Source organism: Pantherophis guttatus, chromosome 11 (genome assembly GCF_059756535.1).
Source record: "Pantherophis guttatus breed Tessera chromosome 11, ASM5975653v1, whole genome shotgun sequence".
NCBI classification, from domain to species: domain Eukaryota; kingdom Metazoa; phylum Chordata; class Lepidosauria; order Squamata; family Colubridae; genus Pantherophis; species Pantherophis guttatus.
Genome location: NC_142073.1, coordinates 11,637,259 through 11,665,066, shown reverse-complemented (window position 1 = coordinate 11,665,066; position 27,808 = coordinate 11,637,259). Strand labels below are relative to the sequence as shown.

Sequence of the window (27,808 nt, the reverse complement as noted above, 5' to 3'; positions counted from 1 at the left end):
TTGAGAATGGTTTATCTCTAATATAAGGACTGAGATCAAAAAAAGGAAAAAGGTAACTTGAACAGGTTGTTTTTCTACATCTTTCTGCTACTGAAATGCTTACCATTTTCATTTATTATGTAGAAAATTCATCGGGGAAGTAATAAACCAATGACAACAACATCTGTGGGAATGTAATAAGTAAATTGGCTGTGGTGCACAAGCCTGAGTCGCAGAGAGTTGGCAGAAAACAAATGTAATAATAAATACAATTTCGCAAAAGATCTAAAGGTAGGTGTTGCCTGATCCTTATAATGTTGGTTCCCGCAGTGAAAAGAGGCATTTGAAACAAACATTTGAGCAAGTTAGAAACAGAAGCTGAAGAGTCCTTGAAGAGATGGCAAAGCCAGTTGATTTCCACATTTTCAGCGTTCTGGTGACAGGATCCGATCGGGGGATCGGTCTGGGTCTGGTGAAGAGGTTTCTGGAGTTGCCCTATCCACCTAAATGGGTCTTTGCTACAACCCTTGACCTGGAAGGAGAAGAAACCAAGGTAAGAATGAGTTAGCACAGAACAGGTTGGAAACAGTGGCTCAGAAGTTGAACTGAGGATGAATGTCAACCTTGCATTTCCAACATCCCAGGAATATTCGGAGCCACGAATGTTTACACACCAATTAGTATATTCTTTCCTTTGGCAGCAGGCAGTGCTAAGTAAAATGCAGATGGAATTGATTAAACAGTATAGAGTTCTCCTTTACTTTTTTCCTTAAATTCTATTGACTGTGGTTATTAACTTTTTTCACAGCATAATCCCCCTTGTTTTTTTTTTTCTTCTCTATTACATACTTTGTTTCGTCTTATATTCAACTGAATTTTTTTTTAAAAAAAAAACCCACAATGCCATTCAAGACAGAGGAATAAAGTAGAGGAAAATAGCAAGCAAAATAAATTTAGGCATAATGCAAGAGGTACGTGGGACAGTGAAAAGAAGATGTAATGAAATCTAAATCATATCAACAAAATTCATTACACCTCTCTACGATTTTTTTTATCCTTTCCCCTGGGCAAACCACCTTGTAAATATTCTACTTTGTGCATTATATTCCTAGAAATCAAAATGTGAGTAGATCAAGTTGCTTCCTACTAATGGGCTATTTTGCTCCTAAATGTCCAGATAAACATTGTCTGCTATTCTACAAAATAAGGACTGAGCCATTAACCTTATAGTGAGGGGTTCCATTTAAAAAGCTTTGAATCTGCAGTAGAGTGTGGAGGAATTTGGGGGGAGCAATACGTGGTTGGGCTAAGTGGAATGGACTGGGGTTCTAAGTTGCATTAAGCCTTGATTTAGTTTGTTAAGTTTTGTTTTGTTCAGTCAGAGATGTTGCACATCTAATGAAAGAGAAATTGCATATCGTTCCTGCTTTTGAGATTGTCTCCTCTGGCATCCAGCTCATATCATTATCTGTGAATATTAACTCACAGAAAAATCTAAGATCTTTTTTTTTCCCCTCCAGGAGCTAAGAGAGTTGGTTTGCAAATATCCAAATCTGGTGGTATTGCAATTAGGTAAGTTTCAAGAGCCATGTGAAAATGGGACAAATTTGGTACTACAGGAACACAATTCAATACCAGAGCAACACAATTCAAAGTTATCCTCAGAACTAACCAAAGCTGGTTAGGTTTCTGAAAGTCAGCTTCCTAGAGAAAAAAGAATTTATCTTACATGCCTCCACATGTTAGAACAGCTTTTTCCAGAGAACGTTTTGAACAACTAGGACTCATGTTGTCTAGGTCTAAGTATCTGCAGTTACAGGGTGTTCCATTTGCAGAAAGACTCTGCAGCTTTGGTGTTGAAAGTCATCACACATATACTGTCGATATGATCAGATGATTAATCAATACACTTACCGGTAGTTGTTTTTGGTGGTTGTGGTTTGGTTCATTGTGGTTTCTTTGAGTTGGGATAGATTGTTGGGAGACCCTCCATTCATAGTAGACAAACTGCTCCTCCTTTCAAGAGGTTGGCAGTCTACTTCCGGTTTGCTCTCTGTCGCTGCTAGACGGTCCCTCGGGACCGCCAGCCCCATCGCCTGTAAAGAGCCGCCTTTACAACGGAAAGGCGGCTCGAAAAACTCCATTTCCATAAGGAAATGTGAGATAGAGCAGGTGAGGGCAGGTAGAGCTCTCTGCGAAGCCCCCAGAGTTTTTTTTTTTTTTACTCTTGGGGGCGAAGCAGATGAGACTCCCTATTTCCCTCGCCGCCGCTCCGGGCTTTGGGAGACCTCTGCCTTTTTCCAGAGCCAGGCGATGAGAACAAGCCTTTTAAAGAAAATTAACAGATTGTTCAATTAAAGAGGATGAGATCTGGACCTGTGACCCTAAATCGCAAGTATTTTCATTTACTTTATAAAAGATATTGAAGAAAGGAAAAAAAGAATTTTAAAATGTCGACTGCCGAGGCTTGAGAAGGGAAAGCTGAAAGGGAAAGTCCTTCCATCTCTTAACAAGCCACAAAGTAGCGGAATAAATACTGCTGGCTACAATTGAGAAGAAAAAGTTCTACTTTTATGTTTTCTTTTTCCTGGAGATCTGATACTGATCTTGTTTGGAAAGAAGCTTTCTTTTCTTAAAAAAGAGTTTGTCTGTGTGGAAGTATGGCACTTAAATTAACAAAGCCAGACAAACAAGCAGCGGGGGGGGGGGGATTCCCCCATTTACAAACTACGTGAACAAGTTTTAAACCTACAGACTCAGAAAAATGATTTTAATTTAATTGAATTTCTCTTGGAGGAGATGGTAAGAAGGGATGAGATTGTGAACCAGAATCTTGAAAAATTTAAGCAGGAAATTAAAGAATTGATACAATCAAAGTATGATAATTTGCAACGAAAGATTTCAACAGTGACTAAAGGTTTTTCAGAAATTGTTATAAAGCTGGATACAAATATTAAGTTATTGGAGTCTAAAATGGAGGAAGTTGATGACAAGATTTATAATTTGGATAATAAAATACAAAGAATTGAAAATGATTTGATAAATACTCAAGACAATAGCTTAGAAGAAAAAATTAAAATGGAAGTTGATTATAAGACTCGTAATGTAGAAAATATAAAACAACGGATTGAAAAAGAAGTTTTAATGATGCAACACAAATTCACAGAATTTGCGATCAGAATGAGAGGATTACAGGAAAATAATAGAGATGATTTAAGGAAAATATCTGCTGAAATTCTGGCTGGGATTTTAAAGGTTCATCCTGAGGAAGTATTTTTCAGGATTGATAGAGTCTACAGAGTAAATTCTTGGATTGAAAAGCAAAGGCAACTACCTAGAGATGTGGTGATTTATTTTACAGACAAAGAAATAAGAAATAATATTGTGCAAAAATCTTTTAATTCTACTCTACAATTGTATGGAAGAAAGATTTGGATATATAAAGAGTTACCGCCTAAGATGTTAGTAGATAGAAAGAAATTCGGATTCCTGGTGACTGAGCTTAAAAAACAAAATATTTTATTTAGGTGGGATGTTCCAGTTGGAATAATATTGAGATATCAAGGAGAAAGATACCAATTAAATACTGTTGACAAAGCGGAAGAATTTTATTATAAGATTTTGAAAATGAGTTCAACATTCTCATGCACAACACAAGATAAGCAGAAGGAGTTGGAAATAATGGAAAAATATCGAGCTACAGAGGTCTTTGCAGATGAATCGCCTTTGGATCCTTCAGATGTCTTGGTTGGACTACCTATAAATAAGAGAGAAGCGGCGTTGGATTCTAATGTGACGACTCATCAAGTCACAGACAAGCATGGAAATCAACCAGTTGATACACAACTCACAGAAAAGAAACATGAATGGCGATCTAAGCCACAAAAGCAAAACCAACAAGATCAAGTTACAGATCAGAACGAAAATCAAACAGTTGATATACAACTCATAGAAAGGAAATTAGGATGGGGATCAAACCCACAAAAAGTTAAGAAAAAAAGAAATAGGTCTCACAAAAATAAAATTTTTTAATCTAGGCAACAGTGAAGCCAGTTATCTAAAAGATGATTGAATACATGAAAAGACAGTTGAGGCGAAGTATTGGTTAATATTATCCTGAGGAGAGTGACAGATCTCTGCAATGCCATATTTTTGGGATGTGAAAAGGGCCTTAAACTGTTGGATTGGAACTATCTATTTTGGATTCTTTGATAAATGTATTACGTTTATGATGAGTTATATGGCAAGAGAGCTATGATGGGGCACGCAGAAGATCTGGTTATTACCCCATTATGATGGTTGGAATTAATAATCTTGAAGAAAGCCACTATTACAGATACTATATGGAATACAATTATAATGTCACTCGGGTGGTTGTTTTCTTTTTTTTATATACATACATACATGAAGATATCTATTGATGGGGGCAGATGATAACTGAGGATTCCGAATATTCTGTTGGAATTAGGATGTGATGTTACCCTAATATGGGTGATGGAGTCAACAATCCAGTTTAAAGACATTATAGAAGACATTATATGGAATATAAGTTTAATGTCATTGATTTTATCTATATAAGGGATATCTTTTTTTTTCTTCTTAGCTGGGTGTGCAGAAGAATAAAGATATTAAGAATCGTTATTTTGTAGGAAAGTGGGTGGAGATAGGTTAGCTTATTGATTGTTTAGTTTAAGAAAAGGGAAATCTAAGAGATATATTTATGGGAGTGGAGTAGACTAGGAGTTGAATATATGTTAAATTAGGATTTATTATATAGTTTTATAGTGGAAGGCTGCTTTGAAATGTTATATTATCATATATAAAAGATTAAATATTAAATTAGGATTTATTATATAGTTTTAGTGGAAGGCTGTTTTGAAATGTTATATTAATATATATAAAAGGTTTGATTTAAGAGATATATGTATGGGGGAGGAGAAAAAGCGCAGATTACTGCTAAAGTCAGAATGTTATTTTGAAATGTATAGGGGAGGAGAAAAAGGGCAGATTATTGCTAAATTGGGTGTTATAATAATATTACTATGCTAAATTAGAAGTTATTACACAATGTTACAGTAGAATGTTATTTTGAAATGTATAGTAAAAGGGGGATATAATAATATTATTAGAAAGAAAGGGTCAGTATTTGGGGGATGGAGTAAGGGAATGGTATTATACAATCTGTTATGAATTTGGATTTTACCTTGAAGAAGTCACAGGGGGAGGGGTGGTGAGGGGGGGTTAGGGAGGAGGGGGGGAGAAAAAAGGGGGGGAAATTTGTATTTGAAAAACTTTTTCAAAAAAAAAAAAGAGGTTGGCAGTCAGCAAAAGCTCCATGAATGGGCATCTGACATAAGGTAACACCTACATCTCTTTGCTTTGAGAAGGGAAGGAGACTGTGCATAGCAATCTTTTTCAAAATGAGCAGCTTTAAGATATGTGGACTTTAACTCCTAGAACTGAACTCCCAACTCTTCCAACAGTCAGTAAAGTGATGGAATCTGCTTGTCCTGGATGATCTTAGCAGACAAATTTTATAGTAGTTAAACTTTATATTGGTTCACAGGATTCAGGAAGGCCTCATGTGTATCTCTGTATTTTAATTATTTTATTCAAGTTCTATAGTCGCCCATCTCAATGCAATTTATTTATTTATTTATTTATTTATTTATTTATTTATTTATTTATTTTTGAATTTGTATACCGCCCTTCTCCCTGAGGACTCAGGGCGGTGAACAGCCAAATAAAAACATCAAATACAAATATTAAAATACAGTTAAAAATATATATAAATTTGGCCCCATTAATTAAAACAATAAACAAAACAATTAAAAACACTTAAAAAGAATTAGGCCAGCCTGGCTTGTTGGAAAAGGAAGGTTTTAAGGGCACGGCGGAAGGCACTGAGGTCATGGATTCTCCTTATCTCTGGGGGCAACTGATTCCAGAGGGTGGGAGCCCCCACAGAGAAGGCCCTCCCCCTGGGGGTCACCAGCCTGCATTGTTTGGCTGATGGCACCCCGAGGAGGCCCTCTCTGTGGGAGCGCACGGGTCGATGGGAGGTCGTCGGTGGCAGCAGGCGGTCTCGGAGATAGCTAGGCCCTATGCCATGGAGCACTTTAAAGGTGATAACCAACACCTTGAAGCGCACCCGGAAGACCACTGGGAGCCAGTGCAGCTCGCGCAGGAGCGGTGTTACATGGGAGCGCCATGCTGCTCCCGTCACTACCCGTGCTGCTGCGTTCTGGACCAGTTGGAGCCTCCGGGTGCTCTTCAAGGGGAGCCCCATGTAGAGAGCGTTACAGTAATCAAGGCGAGAGGTCACGAGGGCATGAGTGATTCAATTGTCGGTCAGGGTTTGAGTGTTGCAGGAATAGAATCAGTTGTGAGTTTGTGCAGTAGCTCTTGGTTATAAAGCCATCATTTGGATATAATCTATAAAGACCATCTGACTTTAGCCCTCTGCGGCTGTCAGTTCAGAGCCGAGAGACTAGGTCAACCTGATCATCAAAGTTCTTTCTTTGAACTTTGAAGGTGGTTAGTGGCACAAACAGACACAAAGATCTGTGGTTTCAGGAAGCTCTTTATCTTGCAATTACAGAACTTCATGTTGCTGATGTTTCAATAACCTTGTTTTTTCCTCAGATGTCACTAAACTTGAAAGCATCGAAGCTGCTCAGAAAGAAGTGCAGAAATGTGTCGGAGAAGGCGGCCTGACCATCTTATACAACAATGCCGGCGTTTGGGATTACAACGATCTGCAAACTGAAAATGCCAAGGATATGATGCGAGTTTATTCTGTCGATACCATTGGCCCACTACAAATGAGTCAGGTTCGTTTATGAACAAACCCCCTTTCAATACAAGGAAGACTGCTTTAATTAAAGCCAAAAAGATTGAGCCCTTCAATTCAATATAATTCAGGGGTACCGTAACACTGTAGTGCCTCAAAACAATGAAGTAGAAATTGTACATTGATTTGGGATCAGGTTGACACATTAGGGGTGGATACTCCCTTTTAAGGAGTGTTGGAACGTAGCAGTTTTCCTGGCTGTGCTCAGATCAGGGTACGTCTGTGAAAGTCCCCTTGGAGAAGGAGATGGAAGACCCTTCCCTGTCATTGTCAGCTCCTTCTCTTTTCTTCTCTCTACAAGGCATTCCTACCCCTGTTGAAGAAGGCAGCCCGGAGAAGCCCATGTCAAGGGCTGAGCACCAGCAAGGCGGCTATTATTAACATGTCCAGCATTGCAGCCTCAATTGAACTTATGTATGCTTTTGAACAATTTAAAATGATTGGATACCGCTGCGCTAAGGTACCTAATGAGTTTTTTATGTGGATCTGCCTGCACATCCATGAGGGCATCTGCCGATGCTTCTGTGTCCCTAAATGTGCATATTAATCAATTGCTGAGATGCAGCCCTGTGTGGTGTCCCAGCTCTGGATCAGCAATGATGCTTTAGTATAGTATAGTATAGTATAGTATAGTATAGTATAGTATAGTATAGTATAGTATAGTATAGTATAGTATAGTATAGTATAGTATAGTATAGTATAGTATTCTTTATTGGACACACAAGGAATTTGTCTTTGGGGCATATGCTCTCAGTGTACCTAAGAGAAAAGATATGTTCATCAAGAATCATAAGGTACAACACTTAATGATAGTCATAGGGTACAAATAAGCAATCAGGAAACAATATCAATATTTGCGCTGTCGTCTGTGCTCTTCTACAAGCAGTTTCCCCAATTATGATGCAGACGTCTTGTATGAAAGTGCTCCCTTCCACTTTTAAGCTCTTCCTTACAAGAATTTTGTTCAAATTCAGTGGGAAAGGATGCTTTGAAAAAGAAATTTCATTTTTTTTTTGAGAATGATTTACATCTAATGTAAGGATAAAGAAAAGAAAAGAAAAGAAAAGAAAAGAGTAACTTAAACAGGTTGTTTTTGTACTACCCAAATGTTACCCTTTTCATTTATTGTATAAAAGTCAACAAATCATCAGAAAAAAACTAAAAAAAACCAATATCAGTGTGAATGTTTGCCTTGGGGTAGTATAAATACTTCTTGTTTGCAAAAAGCAGGTACCTTGGTACTCAACTGCTTTGAAACTCATCAAATTTGGTACTCAGTATACTTTGACTTTAAAATTTTGTCCTGGTACTCATTGTTTGTATGGTACTCAACACACAAGCTAGAACTTGTCAGTGTTGGCTGCCATGTGACTCAGTACATTAGTCCTTATAGGAAGAATTTGTTTGGTACTCATCATGAGTAACTGAGGTACCACTGTATTTAATGGGAAATTGTTTTGACAGGCCAAACCGGTTATTAAGCAGACCCTGAAACAGAATTTATTTGCATGAGATGCAGAATAATTAAATCTGTAGAGATTCTCAGTCATCCAGGTCGTGGTTGTCCCAAAGGTGTTTTTTCAAGAGGCAACTTGATTTTCTTATTTTTTTCTTTGAAGACATTTCGCTTCCCATCCAAGAAACTTCTTCAGGGGAATGGAAGGATTTATATTCCTTGCAGACAGCTGGTTATTTGCCTCCTTTTAGAGGGTCATTGAAACACTTGGATCAACTGTCTGCAAGGAATATAAATCCTTCCATTCCCCACCATCCCGTCAGAGCTGAAGAAGATTCTTGGATGAGAAGCAAAACGTCTTCAAAGAAAAAAACAGAAAGTCCAGTTGCCGCCTGAAAAAGCACCTTATTTTTTTTACTTTTTAATTTAATTTATATACCACCCTACTCCAGAAGGACTCAGGGTGGTGAACAGCCAAACAGTAAAAATACATAAATACAAAATTTTAAAAACAAAGTAAAATCGAATTAAACAAGTTTGGCCCAAACATATTAAAAAACCCCAATCATTTAAAAAACCAATTAAAATTTGCATAATTAAAAAGAGGGAAAAAATTAGGCTAGGCCCGCCTGGTGGAATAAAAAGGTCTTAAGAGCGCGGCGGAAGGTGCGCAGATCCGAGATCCTCCGTATCTCTGGGGGGAGCTTGTTCCAGATAGTAGGTGCCCCCACAGAGAAGGCTCTCCCCCTAGGGGCCGCCAGTCAACATTGTTTGGTCGACGGCACCCGGAGGAGCTCCTTTCTATGAGAGCGTACCGGCCGGTGGGAGGCTACTGGTGGTAGTAGGCGGTCTCGTAGATAACAGGTCCTAAGCCATGGAGCGCTCTAAAGGTAGTAACCAAAACCTTGAAGCGCACCCAGAAGACCTTTGGGGCAGAATAATTAAGATAAACATTTGTTCCTCAAGGAATTTTTCAGTTCATTGCTGATGTGCGTCATAGGCCTTTCCAGCCCCATGTAACATTTAACATACAATATGCAATATAATATCCTGTGTGTACTGTTTATCTCACCCGTATCCTTCCTTTTTTCCTTCAATGCATTTTCCCCTCATAGTTCTTTTTTATTTTTTTCCACTCTTGCAGGCTGCTCTAAACATGCTGACCAAGTGTCAGTCTCTTGAATATTCAGCCGATGGCATCATGAGTGTCGCCATGCACCCCGGATTAGTTAAAACTGCTAACAGCCCAATTGTAAGTTTTTCTTTTTGACATGGAAAACCAATAAAGGAAAATATTTGCAGTTCAGGGTTGAAATGAAGGGTTCTTGGTGCTCTCTGAACTTGGTTGTTTTCTTGTAGACATTTTGTTACCCAACTAAGTAACATCATCAGTGCTAGTGATGTTCCCTACCACTGATGACTAGCATTGATGATGTTACCTCGTTTGAGTAATGAAACATCTACAAGAAAACAACCAAGCTCAGAGAGCACCAAGAGCCCCTCACACAGGGGTGAAATGCTCCCGGTTCAGACCGGATTGCCCGATCCGGTAGCGATGACAGCGGGTGATTCGGAGAACCGGTAGCAAAAATCCCTGTGCGCCCTCCCCTCCATGCGCAGCTGAGCCGCGCAATCATCAGAGCCTGTTTTTTTTTACTTTTAAAAGCATTTTTTCTATAACCTCTTCGGCCGAAAAAATGCTTTTAAAAGTAAAAAAAAAAAAAAGCCTCTGACGATCGCGCGGCTCAGCTGGGATTGTCAGAGGCTTTTAAAAGCATTTTTTTCTGCAACCTCTTAAGGTTGTAGAAAAAATGCTTTTACAAGTTAAAAAAAAAAGTTGGCCATGCCCACCCAGTCACATTACCCACCACCACCACCAAGCCACACCTACAGAACCGGTAGTCCTGTAAATTTTAGATTTCACCCCTGTCCTCACATATGAATGACTTAATGGTGAGTCCCTGAAAGTTTTGGTATTCTGATTATTTGGGTCTGTAGTGCTTTGTTTGATTAAATAATATGCTAGTATAAAAATCAATTACTTCTGTTAAAGTTACACTACGTATTGAATTAGAGCATTGAATGAGGTGTAGAGACAGTGAAGGAACAGAAATTTTAACCGAACAAACTGAACAATCTTCCCCTATAAAAGTTAACATCCATTTCCTCTTAAAAGGAAATCTACTAAATCTTACCTTCTCGTGTTTAAATCTCTTCTACTGGAGATTCTCCCTATTTGCCAAGCACTTTTTCTGCAGGAAAGCATGTGCTTATATAGGAAATGAGAAGGACACATTTCTTTCGGAAATCATAACAGGGGAAGCTTCGCATAGCAAAGCAAATAATAAGAGTTCCATTTTGAAATTTTAGAAGTAATTTTATCGACTTAGTATCTGCACTAGCAAGGCCTCCTCATCCACGGTCAACTTATCTAACCCACATTTAGGGATTTACAGGATGCTTTGCATCATTTATTTATTTATTTATTTATTTTATTTAAATTTGTATACCGCCCTTCTCCTGGTGGACTCAGGGCGGTGCACCGCCAAGTAAAAAACATCCAATACAAAAGTTAAAAATTTAAAAGAATTATATCCTTTGGCCGAAAAATTAAGAACCTTACGACTAAAACTCATTAAACAATTAAAAATCTAATGTCTCAAAAAGGGGGGGGGGCGTTTCATGCCAGCCCTGCCTGATGAAAGAGAAAAGTTTTTAGGGCGCGGCGAAAAGCCCGGAGCTCTGATATCCTCCGTATCTCTGGGGGCAAATCGTTCCAGAGGGCAGGTGCTGCCACAGAGAAGGCCCTCCCCCTGGGGGTCGCCAGCCGACACTGCCTAGCTGACGGCACCCTGAGGAGTCCCTCTCTGTGGGAGCGTACTGGCCGGTGGGAGGCTATTGGTGGCCCATTGGTGGGAGGCTATTGGTGGTCCATCACCCATCATAGGGGCTGTGCTTGCATACTGTACCTTTATAAGCCAAAATGAGATTGGCCTGTTTTAATACAAATTCTTCTCTATATTAGAGTTGACCATTTATGGTCAAGGGGTCCAATTGTCAGAGTTCCAAGTGACATACCATAGCAAACAAAACTCTGAGGCAGATAGATTCCTCAAATAATAAGTTTATTTGATATGTCATATTGGCACAGGCTGGTGAAAACCGACTCTGAATATTCCCACAGTTTTCACGTAATTAAAAGTAAAAGTTTGTCACTTTCTCAAAACAACCAGTCACATGGCCCAATCAGGATACTGCCCAGTTGCTAGGTGACATCAGTCACCTCCTTTCAAGCACCTGCTGGAATGTCCTTGGTTCCCAAGGGAAAGTGTTTTGTTTTGACTATAATACCCAACTATCTCTATTCCCCCCTCTCTATCCCTCGGCTCCAGTGTGTCAGCACTGAAGTGTCAAAATGGCCTCAGTCAGGCCAGGAACTGCATTCTGCTGATCTGCTTATGGGAGGGTTCTGGGCTGGGCAGGACCGATTCTCTTAACTTCATGAGATCCTTTTTTGTGGCAGCCGGAAATCAGCGTGGAAGAGAGCACCCAAGGCATCATTACTGTGTTGCCCAAGCTTTGCGAAGAGGACAACGGGACCTTTGTGGATTATTTGGGTCGTCGACTTCCCTGGTGATCCATCCGTCTCATCTCACTGTCATTGTCTCATAATAAATAAATTTGTTGAGAAGCAACAAATAAATAAATAACTGAATGTCATGAAAATCTTGGTTTTGTTTTCTCTTTCTTTCAGAAGGATTTTTTTTTTAAAAAATTAACCAGTATTCTTCAATGTCTCAAATGTAATGTGAGAGGATGAGGAATTGAACTTTACATCAAGCCTGTACCATAATCTATTAGTTTCAAACATTTTTTCAGAACATATTCTTCAAACATATCCCTATAAAAACACATATGAAAATCCACATACACACACATATGCAAAAGTAGAGAAAAAAATCAAGTAAAAGAGAAAAGAAAGATAATTAAAGAAACAAGAATCAGAAAATACAAGCAACTTCCAAACGTCTTTTCAACAATTATAAAGAAACTCATTATCCCTCTTACCTCTTCAATTACAAAATCCCTTATTCCATTCTTTTTTTAGTCATCAAATCCAGAATTCATTATTACTTCATTTTTTTGCCATTTCCATCAAAAATGTCCACAAGGATTCGAGTCTTTTATGAAATTGCTTATTGTTTTGTCCTTATCCAGACGGATGAGTTTTTCCATTTTGCCAGACTTGCCATTTTCACACTCCATTCCTCTATTGTGCAAACTTATTTCCAAAATACAACTACCCTGTTTCCCCCAAAACAAGACATCGCCTGATAATAAGCCCAATCGGGCTTTTGAGCGCATGGCAATAAGGCCAAGCGCTTATTTCAGGGTTCAAAAAAATATAAGACAGGGTCTTATTTCCGGGGAAACACGGTATTTCTCCTGCGCGAGTTGCATTGGTTGCCGTTTGCCCTCCGGGTGAGATTCGAGGTGCTGGTGATGATCTATAAAAACCTATATGGCTTAGGCCCAGGATATTTGGCAGACCATCCGCTGACAGCAACAGCTGCCCATCACCCGGTGCGTTCTCACAGGGAGGGCCTGCTCTGGGTGCCGTCGGCTAGACAGTGTCGGCTGGCGACTCCTAGGGGTAGAGCTTTCTCTGTGGGCGCACCCACCCTCTGGAATCAACTCCCCCTGGGGCTTGGTTGGCCCCTGACCTTCGCACCTTCCGCCGCGAATTAAAAACATGGTTGTTTACATCGCCCAGCCTGGACTGTTTATTAAGATGTTACATGGTATATCTTGAGAATAATTGATGACTATAAAAACTGGGATATTGTTCAAATATCTATAGCAATAATTTTTTTTTTTTTTTTTTTAAATTTGATTTATATACCGCCCTTCTCCGAAGACTCAGGGCGGCTTACAATGTGCTCAGCAATAGCCTTCATCCTTTTTGTATATTTATACAAAGTCAGCTTATTGCCCCCACAAACTGGGTCCTCATTTCACCTACCTTAGAAAGGATGGAAGGCTGAGTCAACCTTGAGCCTTGGCGAGATTCGAACCCTGCAGTAATTGCAGGCAGCTGGTCTTAAGCAGCTTAATAACAGGGTGCCTTAAACCCTAGTACTACCAAGGCTCTTGAATATTTTCAATAATTTCAATATTTTAATATTTTCAACATTTTTGATAATATATCTATCTAAGCAAAAAAGAAAAGAAGATTGAAATAATATAGGACTATGAATTACAAATAAGAACTACTTAAACTGGTTTTTATATAAATGATATGGTTAAAGAGGTAGAATTGTGGGAAATAATTTGAAACTGTATTGTAGTTTTATTTGAATTAAGAACTATGTTTCAATGATAAATTGCTATATTTTTGGAACTAGAGATAGGATCTACATTTGGTGAAGTAATAAGGAAATAAAGATTTAGTGAGCATTTTATGAAATAATAATAAATGTGGGGAAATTTTAGAAAGGGAAATAAGCTTTTGAAATATAAACATGTTTGACTTGTATTGTTAATTGTGAGGATTTAGGCTAAGAATTTTGAAATGTATTATGAATTATTAATTGAATTGAGATTTTTAAGTGGGTTAATAGAAGGGAAATTATTTTGATTAAATAAATAAGAGTAAACTTTTTTTAAGATGATAATAGGGGAGATAGGTGATTTAAGATCAAATATTGTCAATAGTGAGGATCTAGGGTAAGAATTGTGAAATGTACTATGAGGTATTAATTGAATTAAGATTTAAGGGGGATTAATAGAAGTGTAAATGTTTTGATTAAATAAATCTGAGTAAATTTTTTAAAGATGGTATTAGTTAAGATAGGTGATTTAAGATTAAGAAATAAGTGTTATGGAAAAATAGAATATATAAAATTTTGTTAAAGACGGGGGAAAAATTGTATAAATTGATAACCGGATCAGGACTCTGTTCCAAAAAGATGTAATTTGTGTGTTGAGAAAAATAAAAATATAAAAACTTTTTGCAAAAAGAAAAAAGAAAGAAAGAAATGTGAGCATGCGCAGCCCTGAGGGTCAAAAATGGGACGTAATGATGTCCCAGTGGTTGGGCGGAGCCTCCCGCCGCTGGCCCTACCACCTCACACGAGCCGGATAGATCCAGCCAGATTTCACCACTGGGCTGGATGCTTAGCAACCCCTCTTCTTGAGATATCCACCAGGTGCAGAGTGTTACCAAAAAACCCCCCCACAAGTTAACAGATAAAAGAAGTTAGATCACTGGTAATGGTTTTACCGGTAGTAAAACCGGCGGGAGGCTCCGCCTACCGACCCCGACATCATCAAAACGCTTCTGCTCATGTGCAGAAGCTTCTGCACTTGCGCAGAAGAATGCGCATGCGTGTGAGCAAAGCAAGTGCATGCGCGCGGCCCCGCTGTGAACCGGTAGTAAAGGTAAGTAGAACCCACCCCTGTACGAAACTCAATAATTCCTCTGTAGAACTGTATCAGCAGATCGTTGGGCAGTTTGAGCTTCCTGAGTTGGCGCAAAAAGAACATTCTTGGTTGTGCTTTTTTGATTATTTCTTTTTGAGAATGGGTTATCTCTAATGTAAGGACTGAGATCAAAAAAAGGAAAAAGGTAACTTGAACAGGTTGTTTTTTGACATCTTTCTGCTACTGAAATGCTTACCATTTTCATTTATTATGTAGAAAATTCATCGGGGAAGTAATAAATCAATGACAACAACATCTGTGGGAATGTAATAAGTAAATTGGCTGTGGTGCACAAGCCTGAGTCGCAGGGAGTTGGCAGAAAACAAATGTAATAATAAATACAATTTTGCAAAAGATCTAAAGGTAGGTGTTGCCTGTTCCTTATAATGTTGGTTCCCGCAGTGAAAAGAGGCATTTGAAACAAACATTTGAGCAAGTTAGAAACAGAAGCTGAAGGTCCTTGAAGAGATGGCAAAGCCAGTTGATTTCCACATTTTCAGCGTTCTGGTGACAGGATCCGATCGGGGGATCGGTCTGGGTCTGGTGAAGAGATTTCTGGAGTTGCCCTATCCACCTAAATGGGTCTTTGCTACAACCCTTGACCTGGAAGGAAAAGAAACCAAGGTAAGAATGAGTTAGCACAGAACAGGTTGGAAACAGTGGCTCAGAAGTTGAACTGAGGATGAATGTCAACCTTGCATTTCCAACATCCCAGGAATATTCGGAGCCACGAATGTTTACACACCAATTAGTATATTCTTTCCTTTGGCAGCAGGCAGTGCTAAGTAAAATGCAGATGGAATTGATTCTGTTTAAACAGTATAGAGTCCCCCTTTACTTTTTTCCTTAAATTCTATTGACTGTGGTTATTAACTTTTTTCACAGCATAATCTCCCTTGTTTTTTTTCTTCTCTATTGCATACTTTGTTTCGTCTTATATTCAACCGAATTTTTTTTTAAAAAAAACCCACAAGCCATTCAAGGCAGAGGAATAAAGTAGAGGAAAATAGCAAGCAAAATAAATTTAGGCATAATGCAAGAGGTACGTGGGACAGTGAAAAGAAGATGTAATGAAATCTAAATCATATCAACAAAATTCATTACACCTCTCTACGATTTTTTTTATCCTTTCCCCTGGGCAAACCACCTCGTAAATATTCTACTTTGTGCATTATATTCCTAGAAATCAAAATATGAGTAGATCAAGTTGCTTCCTGCTAATGGGCTATTTTGCTCCTTATTGTCCAGATAAACATTGTCTGCTATTCTACAAAATAAGGACTGAGCCATTAACCTTATAGTGAGGTGTTCCATTTAAAAAGCTTTGAATCTGCAATAGAGTGTGGAGGAATTTGGGGGGAACAATACGTGGTTGGGCTAAGTGGAATGGACTGGGGTTCTAAGTTGCATTAAGCCTTGATTTAGTTTGTTAAGTTTTGTTTTGTTCAGTCAGAGATGTTGCACATCTAATGAAAGAGAAATTGCATATTGTTCCTGCTTTTGAGATTGTCTCCTCTGGCATCCAGCTCATATCATTATCTGTGAATATTAACTGACAGAAAAATCTAAGATCTTTTTTTTTCCCCTCCAGGAGCTAAGAGAGTTGGTTTGCAAATATCCAAATCTGGTGGTATTGCAATTAGGTAAGTTTCAAGAGCCATGTGAAAATGGGACAAATTTGGTACTACAGGAACACAATTCAATACCGGAGCAACACAATTCAAAGTTATCCTCAGAACTAACCAAAGCTGGTTAGGTTTCTGAAAGTCAGCTTCCTAGAGAAAAAAGAATTTATCTTACATGCCTCCACATGTTAGAACAGCTTTTTCCAGAGAACGTTTTGAACAACTAGGACTCATGTTGTCTAGGTCTAAGTATCTGCAGTTACAGGGTGTTCCATTTGCAGAAAGACTCTGCAGCTTTGGTGTTGAAAGTCATCACACATATACTGTCGATATGATCAGATGATTAATCAATACACTTACCGGTAGTTGTTTTTGGTGGTTGTGATTTGGTTCACTGTGGTTTCTTTGAGATGGGCTAGATTGTTGGGAGACCCTCCGTTCATAGTAGACAAACTGCTCCTCCTTTCAAGAGGTTGGCAGTCAGCGAAAGCTCCATGAATGGGCATCTGACATAAGGTAACACCTACATCTCTTTGCTTTGAGAAGGGAAGGAGACTGTACATAGCAATCTTTTTCAAAATGAGCAGCTTTAAGATATGTGGACTTTAACTCCTAGAACTGAACTCCCAACTCTTCCAACAGTCAGTAAAGTGATGGAATCTGTTTGCCCTGGATGATCTTAGCAGACAAACTTTATAGTAGTTAAACTTTATATTGGTTCACAGGGTTCAGGAAGGCCTCATGTGTATCTCTGTATTTTAATTATTTTATTCAAGTTCTATAGTCGCCCATCTCAATGCAATTGATTCAATTGTCGGTCAGGGTTTGAGTGTTGCAGGAATAGAATCAGTTGTGAGTTTGTGCAGTAGCTCTTGGTTATAAAGCCATCATTTGGATATAATCTATAAAGACCATCTGACTTTAGCCCTCTGCGGCTGTCAGTTCAGAGCCGAGAGACTAGGTCAACCTGATCATCAAAGTTCTTTCTTTGAACTTTGAAGGTGGTTAGTGGCACAAACAGACACAAAGATCTGTGGTTTCAGGAAGCTCTTTATCTTGCAATTACAGAACTTCATGTTGCTGATGTTTCAATAACCTTGTTTTTTCCTGAGATGTTACCAAACCTGAAAGCATCCAAGCCGCTCAGAACGAAGTGCAGAAATGTGTCGGAGAAGGCGGCCTGACCATCCTATACAACAATGCCGGCGTTTGGGATTTCAACGATCTGCAAACTGAAAATGCCAAGGATATGATGCGAGTTTATTCTGTCGATACCATTGGTCCACTACAAATGAGTCAGGTTCGTTTATGAACAAACCCCCTTTCAATGCAAGGAAGACTGCTTTAATTAAAGCCAAAAAGATTGAGCCCTTCAATTCAATATAATTCAGGGGTACCGTAACACTGTAGTGCCTCAAAACAATGAAGTAGAAATTGTACATTGATTTGGGATCAGGTTGACACATTAGGGGTGGATACTCCCTTTTAAGGAGTGTTGGAACGTAGCAGTTTTCCTGGCTGTGCTCAGATCAGGGTACGTCTGTGAAAGTCCCCTTGGAGAAGGAGATGGAAGACCCTTCCCTGTCATTGTCAGCTCCTTCTCTTTTCTTCTCTCTACAAGGCATTCCTACCCCTGTTGAAGAAGGCAGCCCGGAGAAGCCCATGTCAAGGGCTGAGCACCAGCAAGGCGGCTATTATTAACATGTCCAGCATTGCAGCCTCAATTGAACTTATGTCTGGTTTTGAACAATTTAAAATGATTGGATACCGCTGCGCTAAGGTACCTAATGAGTTTTTTATGTGGATCTGCCTGCACATCCATGAAGGCATCTGCCGATGCTTCTGTGTCCCTAAGCGTGCATATTAATCAATTGCTGAGATGCAGCCCTGTGTGGTGTCCCAGATCTGAGTCAGCAATGATGCTTTATTTATATTTATTTATTTATAATGCAATTTATATGCCGCCCTATCTCCAAGGTCTCAGGGCGGCTCACAACGATAAAAATGCACAGTTCCTCATTAAAAGACAATATAAAATTAAAATTCCAATTTAAAACAATTTAAAATTCATTATGACACCCCCCCCCAATCAGTCCAGGCTGCGGAACAACCAGGTCTTCAAATCGCGGTGGAATGAGCGAAGGTCAGGGGTCATCCGAAGCTCCAAGGGAAGTTGGTTCCATAGGGTGGGTGCGCCCACAGAGAAAGCTCTTCTCCTGGGGGTCGCCAGCCGACACTGTCTGGCTGACGGCACCCTGAGGAGGCCCTGTCTGTGGGAACGCACCGGGCGATTGGGAATTGTCACTGGCTGCAGGGGGCTTTAGCATAGCATAGCATAGCATAGCATAGCATAGCATAGCATAGCATAGCATAGCATAGCATAGCATAGCATAGCATAGAACAGAACAGAACAGAACAGAACAGAATAGAATAGAATAGAATAGAATAGAATAGAATAGAATAGAATAGAAGTCTTTATTGGCCAAGTGTGATTGGACACACAAGGAATTTGTCTTTGGTGCATATGCTCTCGGTGTACATAAAAGACAAAATACGTTCATCAAGAATCGTAAGGTACAACACTTAATGATAGTCATAGGGTACAAATAAGCAATCAGGAAAGAATATCAATATTTGCGCTGTCGTCTGTGCTGTTCTACAAGCAGTTTCCCCAATTCTGATGCAGATGTCTTGTATGAAAGTGCTCCCTTCCACTTTTAAGCTCTTCCTCACAAGAACTTTGTTCAAATTCAGTGGGAAAGGATGCTTTGAAAAAGAAATTTCATTTATTTTTTTGAGAATGATTTACATCTAATGTAAGGACTGAGATAAAGAAAAGAGTAACTTAAACAGATTGTTTTTGTACTACCCAAATGTTACCCTTTTCATTTTGTGTATAAAAGTCAACAAATCATCAGGAACAAAACAAAAAAAAACAATATCAATGCGAATGTTTGCCTTGGGGTAGTACGAATACTTCTTGTTTGCAAAAAGCAGGTACCTTGGTACTCAACTGCTTTGAACTCATCAAATTTGGTACTCAATGTATTTTGACATTAAAATTTTGTCCTGATACTCATTGTTTGTATGGTACTCAACACACAAGCTAGAACTTGTCAGTGTTGGCTGCCATGTGACTCAGTACATTAGTCCTTATAGGAAGAATTTGTTTGGTACTCATCATGAGTAACCGAGGTACCACTGTATTTAATGGGAAATTGTTTTGACAGGCCAAACCGGTTATTAAGCAGACCCTGAAACAGATTTTACTTGCATGAGATGCAGAATAATTAAATCTGTAGAGATTCTCAGTCATCCAGGTCGTGATTGTCCCAAAGGTGTTTTTTCAGGAGGCAACTTGATTTTCTTATTTTTTCTTTGAAGACATTTCGCTTCCTATCCAAGAAGCTTCTTCAGGTCTGACTGGATGGTGGGGAATGGAAGGATTTATATTCCTTGCAGACAGCTGGTTATTTGCCTCCTTTTAGAGGGTCATTGAAACACTTGGATCAACTGTCTGCGAAGAATATAAAACTTTCCATTCCGCACCATCCAGTCAGAACTGAAGATTCTTGGATGAGAAGCAAAACGTCTTCAAAGAAAAAAACAGAAAGTCCAGTTGCCGCCTGAAAAAGCACCTTTGGGGCAGAATAATTAAGATACACATTTGTTCCCTTGTGTGTCCTCAAGGAAATTTTCAGTTCATTGCTGATGTGCCTCATAGGCCTTTCCAGCCCCGTGTAACATTTAATATACAATATACAATATAATATCCTGTGTGCCCATGGTGGCACAGTGGCTAATACGCTGAGCTTATTGATCGAAAGGTTGGCAGTTCAGCGGTTTGAATCCCTAGTGCTGCGTAATGGGGTGAGCTCCCATTACTTGTCTCAATTTCTGCCAACCTAGCAGTTCGAAAGCACATTTAAAAAAAACAATTCAAGTAGAAAAATAGGGACCACTTTTGTTGGGAAGGTAACAGCGTTCCGTGTGCCTTTGCCAGCCACATGACCACGGAGACGTCTTCGGATGTGCAAGGGGGATCTTTACCTTTACCTTTATGTGTACTGTTTATCTCCACCGTATCCTTCCTTTTTTCCTTCAATGCATTTTCTTTTTTTCCTTACTCTTGCAGGCTGCTCTAAACATGCTGACCAAGTGTCAGTCTCTTGAATATTCAGCCGATGGCATCATGAGTGTCGCCATGCACCCCGGATTAGTTAAAACTGCTAACAGCCCAGTTGTAAGTTTTTCTTTTTGACATGGAAAACCAATAAAGGAAAATATTTGCAGTTCAGGGTTGAAATGAAGGGTCCTTGGTGCTCTCTGAACTTGGTTGTTTTCTTGTAGACGTTTTGTTACCCAACTAAGTAACATCATCAGTGCTAGTGATGTTGTTCCCTACCACTGATGACTAGCATTGATGATGTTACTTAGTTTGAGTAATGAAACATCTGCCAGAAAACAACCAAGCTCAGAGAGCACCAAGGACTCCTCATGACATGGGAAAAGGTATATAACGCATTCAGACGTAGTCAGCCATTTATGAATCAACATAGATAGACATTTTCAAAGACATAAATGATAAAGGAGAATATTTGTTGAAATGAAGGTCCTTGGTGGTCTATGAGCTTGGTTTTTTTTTCTTGCAAACATTTCATTACAAAATTAGGTAATGCTAGTTCACTAAGGATGTTACCTATTTTGGGTAATGAAATGTCTTCAAGAAAAACAGCCAAGCTCAGAGAGCACCAAGGGCCCCTCACACAGGGGTGAAATGCTTCCGGTTCGGACCGGATTGCCCGATCCGGTAGCGATGGCAGCGGGTGATTCGGAGAACCGGTAGCAAAAATCCCCCCCTCCATGCCCAGCTGAGCCGCGCAATCATCAGAGCCTGTTTTTTTTTACTTTTAAAGCATTTTTTCTATAACCTCTTCGGCCGAAAAAATGCTTTTAAAAGTTAAAAAAAAAAAAAGCCTCTGACGATCGCGCGGCTCAGCTGGGATCGTCAGAGGTTTTTAAAAGCATTTTTTTCTGCAACCTCTTTGGCCGAAGAGGTTGTAGAAAAAAAAAAGTCGTTAAAAGCCTCTAACGATCCCAGCTGGGTTTCCTGATCGTCAGAGGCTTCCAAAAGCATTTTTTTCTGCAACCTCTTAAGGTTGTAGAAAAAATGCTTTTAAAAGTTAAAAAAAAAATTGGCCATGCCCACCCAGTCACATTACCCACCACCACCACCACCAAGCCACACCTACAGAACCGGTAGTTCTGTAAATTTTTGGTATACCAAAGTTTTGGTATTCTGATTATTTGGGTCTTTAGTGCTTTGTTTGATTAAATAATATGCTAGTATAAAAATCAATTACTTCTGTTAAAGTTACACTACGTATTGAATTAGAGCATTGAATGAGGTGTACAGACAGTGAAGGAACAGAAATTTTAACTGAACAAACTGAACAATCTTCCCCTATAAAAGTTAACATCCATTTCCTCTTAAAAGGAAATCTACTAAATCTTACCTTCTCGTGTTTAAATCTCTTCTACTGGTGATTCTCCCTATTTGCCAAGCACTTTTTCTGCAGGAAAGCATGTGCTTATATAGGAAATGAGAAGGACTCCATTCATGTCATATCTGAGATTCAAAGCAGGGTTGACACATTTCTTTCGGAAATCATAACAGGGAAGCTTCAGATAGCAAAGCAAATAATAAGAGTTCCATTTTGCAAATATTAGAAGTAATTTTATCGACTTAGTATCTGCACTAGCAAGGCCTCCTCATCCACGGTCAACTTATCTAACCCACATTTAGGGATTTACACGATGCTTTGCATCATCACCCATCATAGGGGCTGTGCTTGCATACTGTATCTTTATAAGACAAAATGAGATTGGCCTGTTTTAATATAAATTCTTCTCTATATTAGAGTTGAACATTTATGGTCAAGGGGTCCAACTGTCAGGGTTCCAAGTAACATACCCATAGCAAACAAAACTCTGAGGCAGGTAGATTCCTCAAAGAATAAGTTTATTCGATATGTCATATTGGCACAGGCTGGTGAAAACCGACTCTGAATATTCCCACGGTTTTCACCTAATTAAAAGTAAAAGTTTGTCACTTTCTCAAAACAACCAGTCACATGGCCCAATCAGGATACTGCCCAGTTGCTAGATGACATCAGTCACCTCCTTTCAAGCACCTGCTGGAATGTCCTTGGTTCCCAAGGGAAAGTGTTTTGTTTTGACTATAATACCCAACTATCTCTATTCCCCCCTCTCTATCCCTCGGCTCCAGTGTGTCAGCACTGAAGTGTCAAAATGGCCTCAGTCAGGCCAGGAACTGCATTCTGCTGATCTGCTTATGGGAGGGTTCTGGGCTGGGCAGGACCGATTCTCTTAACTTCATAAGATCCTTTTTTGTGGCAGCCGGAAATCAGCGTGGAAGAGAGCACCCAAGGCATCATTACTGTGTTGCCCAAGCTTTGCGAAGAGGACAACGGGACCTTTGTGGATTATTTGGGTCGTCGACTTCCCTGGTGATCCATCCGTCTCATCTCACTGTCATTGTCTCATAATGAATAAATTTGTTGAGAAGCAACAAATAAATAAATAACTGAATGTCATGAAAATCTTAGTTTTGTTTTCTCTTTCTTTCAGAAGGATTTTTTTTTAAAAAAAAATAACCAGTATTCTTCAATGTCTCAAATGTAATGTGAGAGGATGAGGAATTGAACTTTACATCAAGCCTGTACCATAATCTATTAGTTTCAAACATTTTTTCAGAACATATTGTTCAAACATATCCCTATAAAAACACATATGAAAATCCACATACACACACATATGCAAAAGTAGAGAAAAAAAATCAAGTAAAAGAGAAAAGAAAGATCATTAAAGAAACAAGAATCAGAAAATACAAGCAACTTCCAAACGTCTTTTCAACAATTATAAAGAAACTCATTATCCCTCTTACCTCTTCAATATTACAAAATCCCTTATTCTATTCTTCTTTTAGTCATCAAATCCAGAATTCATTATTACTTCATTTTTTGCCATTTCCATCAAAAATGTCCACAAGGTTTCCAGTCTTTTATAAAATTACTTATTGTTTTGTCCTTATCCAGACGGATGAATTTTTCCATTTTTGCCAGACTTGCCATTTTCACACTCCATTCCTCTATTGTGGGTGTTTCAGTATTCCCCCATCATTGTGTACGTTACAATCTTGGCAAAGCCATCTATATCCCTGTCCTTGAAAGGGCCATGGGAGTAATAATCGGTCACTCCTTCCAGGTAGAAACAAGGAATGTTTTTTCATTTGAACTTTGCAACTGGTTGTTGTTTTAAGGGCCTTTCTAGGCTGGGTGTCTCAAGAAAGAAAATATGCAAACCCAGAGTTGTTTTTGAGGACACCAAAGTACAGTTTAGGTAGTGAAATGATTTTTCCCTGACTTCCAGAGCTTTTAAAACCTGCCAAAGATTGCTGTCTTATGGTTTCCTTATGGGGAGTTGTTGTATGGAGCACTTTGGGCCAATCCTGGTCCTGTCCTTGCTCCAGAGAGAAATTCTGAGGAATTTATCTATTCGCCAGCTCCTCTTTCCATGCAGGCATCACCTATGTCTTCAATTTGACATTGATTCACCCAAAATTATAACTCCTGTAAGGTGTGTTGATGCTATGGGTGGAAGCGAGGACCACAAACATCTTTTTAGGTAATATATCTTTACTTCTTATTATGTGGATTACTCTTTTGATTAAAAGAAATGATGCTGCTCTTGAAGACAGGCTAGTAAGGTTTTTCAACACTTTTAAAAGTGGGTGTGTCATGTTTCTTATTATAGTCCCTCCAATGAAATGAAGAGATATTTGAAGAAAAGTGTTCCAGGCAGGTTGGAAAGCAGAAGCCGCAGCTCCCGGAGAGATGGCAACATCATTGGATTTCTGTGTTTTCAGTGTTCTGGTGACAGGATCTGATCGGGGAATTGGTCTGGGTCTGGTGAAGAGGTTTCTGGAGCTGCCTTCTCCACCCAAATGGGTCTTTGCTACAACCCTTGACCTGGAAGGAAAAGAAACCAAGGTGAGAATCACCTAATCTAGGCGGACAATGGGGTACCGTAGTTATTGTGTTGAATGGAGACTGGAATGACCTCAATTGGCCATGGAGCTCATAGGTGATTGGGGGCCTCTTGAGTATCCCCACACTTACTTGTTCCCAAAGGTGGTTGTTGGGGAGAAAAGAATTAAGAGTACCATCTACGCTAACTAAGCTTCCAGATGAAAGATGGAAGAAAATGTGACCTTGAAAACTGAGTAGCAAATCACCCAAAAGATTTACATCCATTATCTTATCCTGTAGTGACAGTTGGAATGGCAGAGGTGAGCAAGCTGGCCAGATTATTTTATTTATTTATTTATTTGTTCCTATTTCTATACCGCCCTTCTCCAAATAGGACTCAGGGCGGTGAACAGCCAAAGTAAAAAACAGTACATACAAAATTTAAAAGCAGTTTAAAATAATTAAATATTTTGGCCCTAAATTAAAACAACCCAATTTAAAATCAATTTAAAATTTAACTCAAGCCAGCCCAGCTAGTTGAAATAAATGGGTTTTCAGGGCCCGACGAAAAATCCGGAGATCTGTTATTGTACGTATCTCTGGGGGGAGGTTGTTCCAGAGGGTGGGCGCCGCCACAGAGAAGGCTCTCCTCCTGGGAGTCGCCAGCCAACATTGTCTGGCGGACGGCACCCTGAGGAGGCCCACTCTGTGCGAGCGTACTGGCCGGTGGGAGGCTATTGGTGGCAGAAGGCGGTCTCCTTCAGATTATCCTCTGCAGCACAGGCTTTGGTTGTTCCAATTAAGAAAATCAGAGGTAGCAGTGAGATATGCACTGTTCCTTGGGGACTCTATCCGTACTGAATGAATTCACACATTATGTTAAGCTTCAAAGTGGTTTGTTTCCATTTGTTTTATTGGAGTGGTAATATTGCACAGCTGGCATTTAATGAAAAGGTCACTTCATACTTTTCCTGGTTGGTCCACTTTTTAATATTATTCTTTTTAGAATCTTGCTCTGCTTGTTCCTTGCTCCTGATATGTATAATTACAACTTTTAATTTCTGAAGGTTTTGTTCTGTTCAGCTAATAAAATTCTACAGCTACCATTTAGTAAAGAAGAAATGGTACACCTTTCCTCTTTTTTTAAAATATTGTCCTCTTTAAAATCCTGCTCAGATTATTATCTGCTTCTTGTATATAATTGTGAGTTTTAACTGACCCCAAAAAACCTATGATCTTTTCTTTTCCCTCTAGGAGGTGAAAGAGTTGGCTTGCAAACATCCAAATCTGGTGGTGTTGCAGTTAGGTATGCTTCCAGAAACCTGTGTAAATAGGACACATTTTGTACTACACAAAGGTGCAAAGTATCATGCTAGAAGCCATTCTTGGAACTAACACGACTTGCAGAGTCAGTAGTGGTGAACCCAGCTAGTGACTCTGCTGTTTTTTTTTTTAAAGTTTGGCTAATGACTGTGGGATTTGGGGGGTTTGGCTGCTATGTGGTTTGTAAATGAAACCAGTTGTGTAGTTTGTCAATTAGCAGAATGAGTTACAGCCATAAACTGTGGGTTACAAAATACTGATGAGAATGACATGTCAGGAACAAGAGTGAGAAAATTGATGAAGTCTCTTTGCAGCCCTGATAGGATAGCCCCAGGCAGAGGTGGTATTCAGCCGGTTCGGACTGGTTCACCCCAACCGGTAGCAGAAATCGTGGGTGGGATTTGAGTATGATGTGCTAAGATGTGAGGGGTGTGTGTGTTAAGGATATCATTGTTGTGTTACCAACCAACAGAGTGTAGAGCACAGAGAAACGTTGCTGAGAGCAATGAATAAGAGATGTGCAAACTGGTTTATCAAAAGCTTACTTTATAGTGAAAAAACAATCTCATAGTCTTTAAGTCAATCCAAGTCTTTGCCAGTTAAATCAGTCCAGTGATACAAAAATCTTCTTACCACACAAACAGTAGCTGGTTAGAATAACAAACTCACTCTGGTTCACAAACCACGATGGTAGCAGATCCATCCAACGATGATAGCACAATGATAGCAACTCCACACACTATGGTAGCATATCATCAACTGAATATGTTACCGTACCTTTCTTAAATACATTTACAACCAGTGATTATCTAATTACAGCATGACTCAGCATTACAATGAATCAGCAGTAAAACTTTAAAGTCACATAATACATATTCATATTAAAGTCACAGAACACATATATTGCCTGGACAACTTGTTAGGCTCAAACCATATCCTAACAGGGGGGTTGGTGTTTTTTTTCTAATCAGGGCAACGTGATCTACCCACATATGGGTGGAGCATACTGCTTCCGCTTTCACCTTTTAGGCCCAATCCAAGGGCCTTGACAGGCAGTCACTTTCACGTCAAACTATTTTTGTGTTAAATTTTATATTTTATACCAACAAAGAAATAAAGGAAGACTAGTATAGATCTATTTCAAGCTATTTAGCTCTCATCAGCTAGCCATACTCTTCTGGATTCGAACTCGGGCTACTTACATATTAGGTAAATGTATTAGCCTCTAAGCTACTGGCACTCCTGGCTTTGTCGGCTACACCAGGGGAGAGATTGGTGTTTTTTTTTTTTTTAATCAGGGCAACCTGGTCTACCCAAATATGGGACGGAGCATACTGCTTCCACTTAATCTCTCCCCTGGTATAGCCGACAAAGAGAGGAGAACCTGTGGCTTAGAGGTTAATACATCTACCTAATAATATGTAAGTAGCCCAAGTTCAAATCCCAGAAGGGTATGGCTAGCTGACAAGAGCTAAATAGCACGAAATAGATCTATACTAGTCTCACTTTATTTCTTTGTCAATAAAATATAAAATTTAACATGTGCAAAGATACTCTGTGTCACAATTGATCTTTGATCTCACTAATCAAACCCGACTACCGGTAACTGATTTTGTTTCAGGTCTGCTTGGAGCCCAGTTTTTAAGAGTGACCGGGTGTATGACCTTAAAGTTCTGATATTTAGACAATATCATTTGCTGCTGACTGATCCATGCCTCATCTATTGGGGGCTGGTAGCTGCCAAGATACCCGGTTGCATGGATGGATACACAAATCCAAGTTTGAAGGGAAGTCCTCCCTAGCAATTCTGAAATGGCATACTGTTGTGTTTCAAGCAATGTTATCGTTCCACAGATGTCACTAAACCTGAGAGCATCCAGGCAGCTCTGAAGGAAGTGGAAAAGTGTGTTGGAGAAAGCGGGCTGACCCTCCTCATCAACAATGCTGGCATTGGGTTGTTCAATGACCTTGAAACAGAAAATGCCAAGGATATGATGACGGTGTATTCCATCAACACCATCGGCCCTCTACTAATGAG

The 27,808-nt window shown here is 39.4% G+C and overlaps 2 protein-coding genes across 4 annotated transcripts; both read left to right on the top strand.

The window, feature by feature from the left end:
• The first annotated feature begins 309 nt into the window (after positions 1-309).
• On the top strand, positions 310-12,014 carry LOC148112274 (uncharacterized). 2 transcript variants are annotated; one of them, XM_087877259.1, is made up of 6 exons: positions 311-532; positions 1,500-1,551; positions 6,625-6,812; positions 7,134-7,292; positions 9,433-9,540; positions 11,812-12,014. In XM_087877259.1, the coding sequence occupies exons 1-6, from the start codon at positions 377-379 to the stop codon at positions 11,923-11,925; spliced, it is 777 nt and encodes a 258-aa protein (XP_087733385.1). In that variant the 5' UTR covers positions 311-376; the 3' UTR covers positions 11,926-12,014. The 2 variants fall into 2 exon arrangements, with proteins under 2 accessions (XP_087733386.1, XP_087733385.1); XM_087877260.1 differs by lacking the exon at positions 7,134-7,292 and having other exon boundaries at positions 310-532.
• Positions 12,015-15,167: 3,153 nt separating this feature from the next.
• On the top strand, positions 15,168-23,019 carry LOC132709007 (uncharacterized). 2 transcript variants are annotated; one of them, XM_087877265.1, is made up of 6 exons: positions 15,169-15,395; positions 16,363-16,414; positions 17,509-17,696; positions 18,018-18,176; positions 20,532-20,639; positions 22,817-23,019. In XM_087877265.1, the coding sequence occupies exons 1-6, from the start codon at positions 15,240-15,242 to the stop codon at positions 22,928-22,930; spliced, it is 777 nt and encodes a 258-aa protein (XP_087733391.1). In that variant the 5' UTR covers positions 15,169-15,239; the 3' UTR covers positions 22,931-23,019. The 2 variants fall into 2 exon arrangements, with proteins under 2 accessions (XP_087733392.1, XP_087733391.1); XM_087877266.1 differs by lacking the exon at positions 18,018-18,176 and having other exon boundaries at positions 15,168-15,395.
• Positions 23,020-27,808: the final 4,789 nt, after the last annotated feature.

What these genes read in the sequence shown, in the direction of transcription:
- LOC148112274 (XM_087877259.1), top strand. Translation starts at nt 377, where the DNA reads ATGGCAAAGCCAGTTGATTTCCACATTTTCAGCGTTCTGGTGACAGGA. An exon ending in GCCCACTACAAATGAGTCAG is followed by an intron (nt 6,813 to 7,133) that starts GTTCGTTTATGA and finishes TCTCTCTACAAG; the next exon opens with GCATTCCTACCCCTGTTGAA. An exon ending in AAACTGCTAACAGCCCAATT is followed by an intron (nt 9,541 to 11,811) that starts GTAAGTTTTTCT and finishes TTTTTGTGGCAG; the next exon opens with CCGGAAATCAGCGTGGAAGA.
- LOC132709007 (XM_087877265.1), top strand. Translation starts at nt 15,240, where the DNA reads ATGGCAAAGCCAGTTGATTTCCACATTTTCAGCGTTCTGGTGACAGGA. An exon ending in GTCCACTACAAATGAGTCAG is followed by an intron (nt 17,697 to 18,017) that starts GTTCGTTTATGA and finishes TCTCTCTACAAG; the next exon opens with GCATTCCTACCCCTGTTGAA. An exon ending in TTGGATACCGCTGCGCTAAG is followed by an intron (nt 18,177 to 20,531) that starts GTACCTAATGAG and finishes TTACTCTTGCAG; the next exon opens with GCTGCTCTAAACATGCTGAC.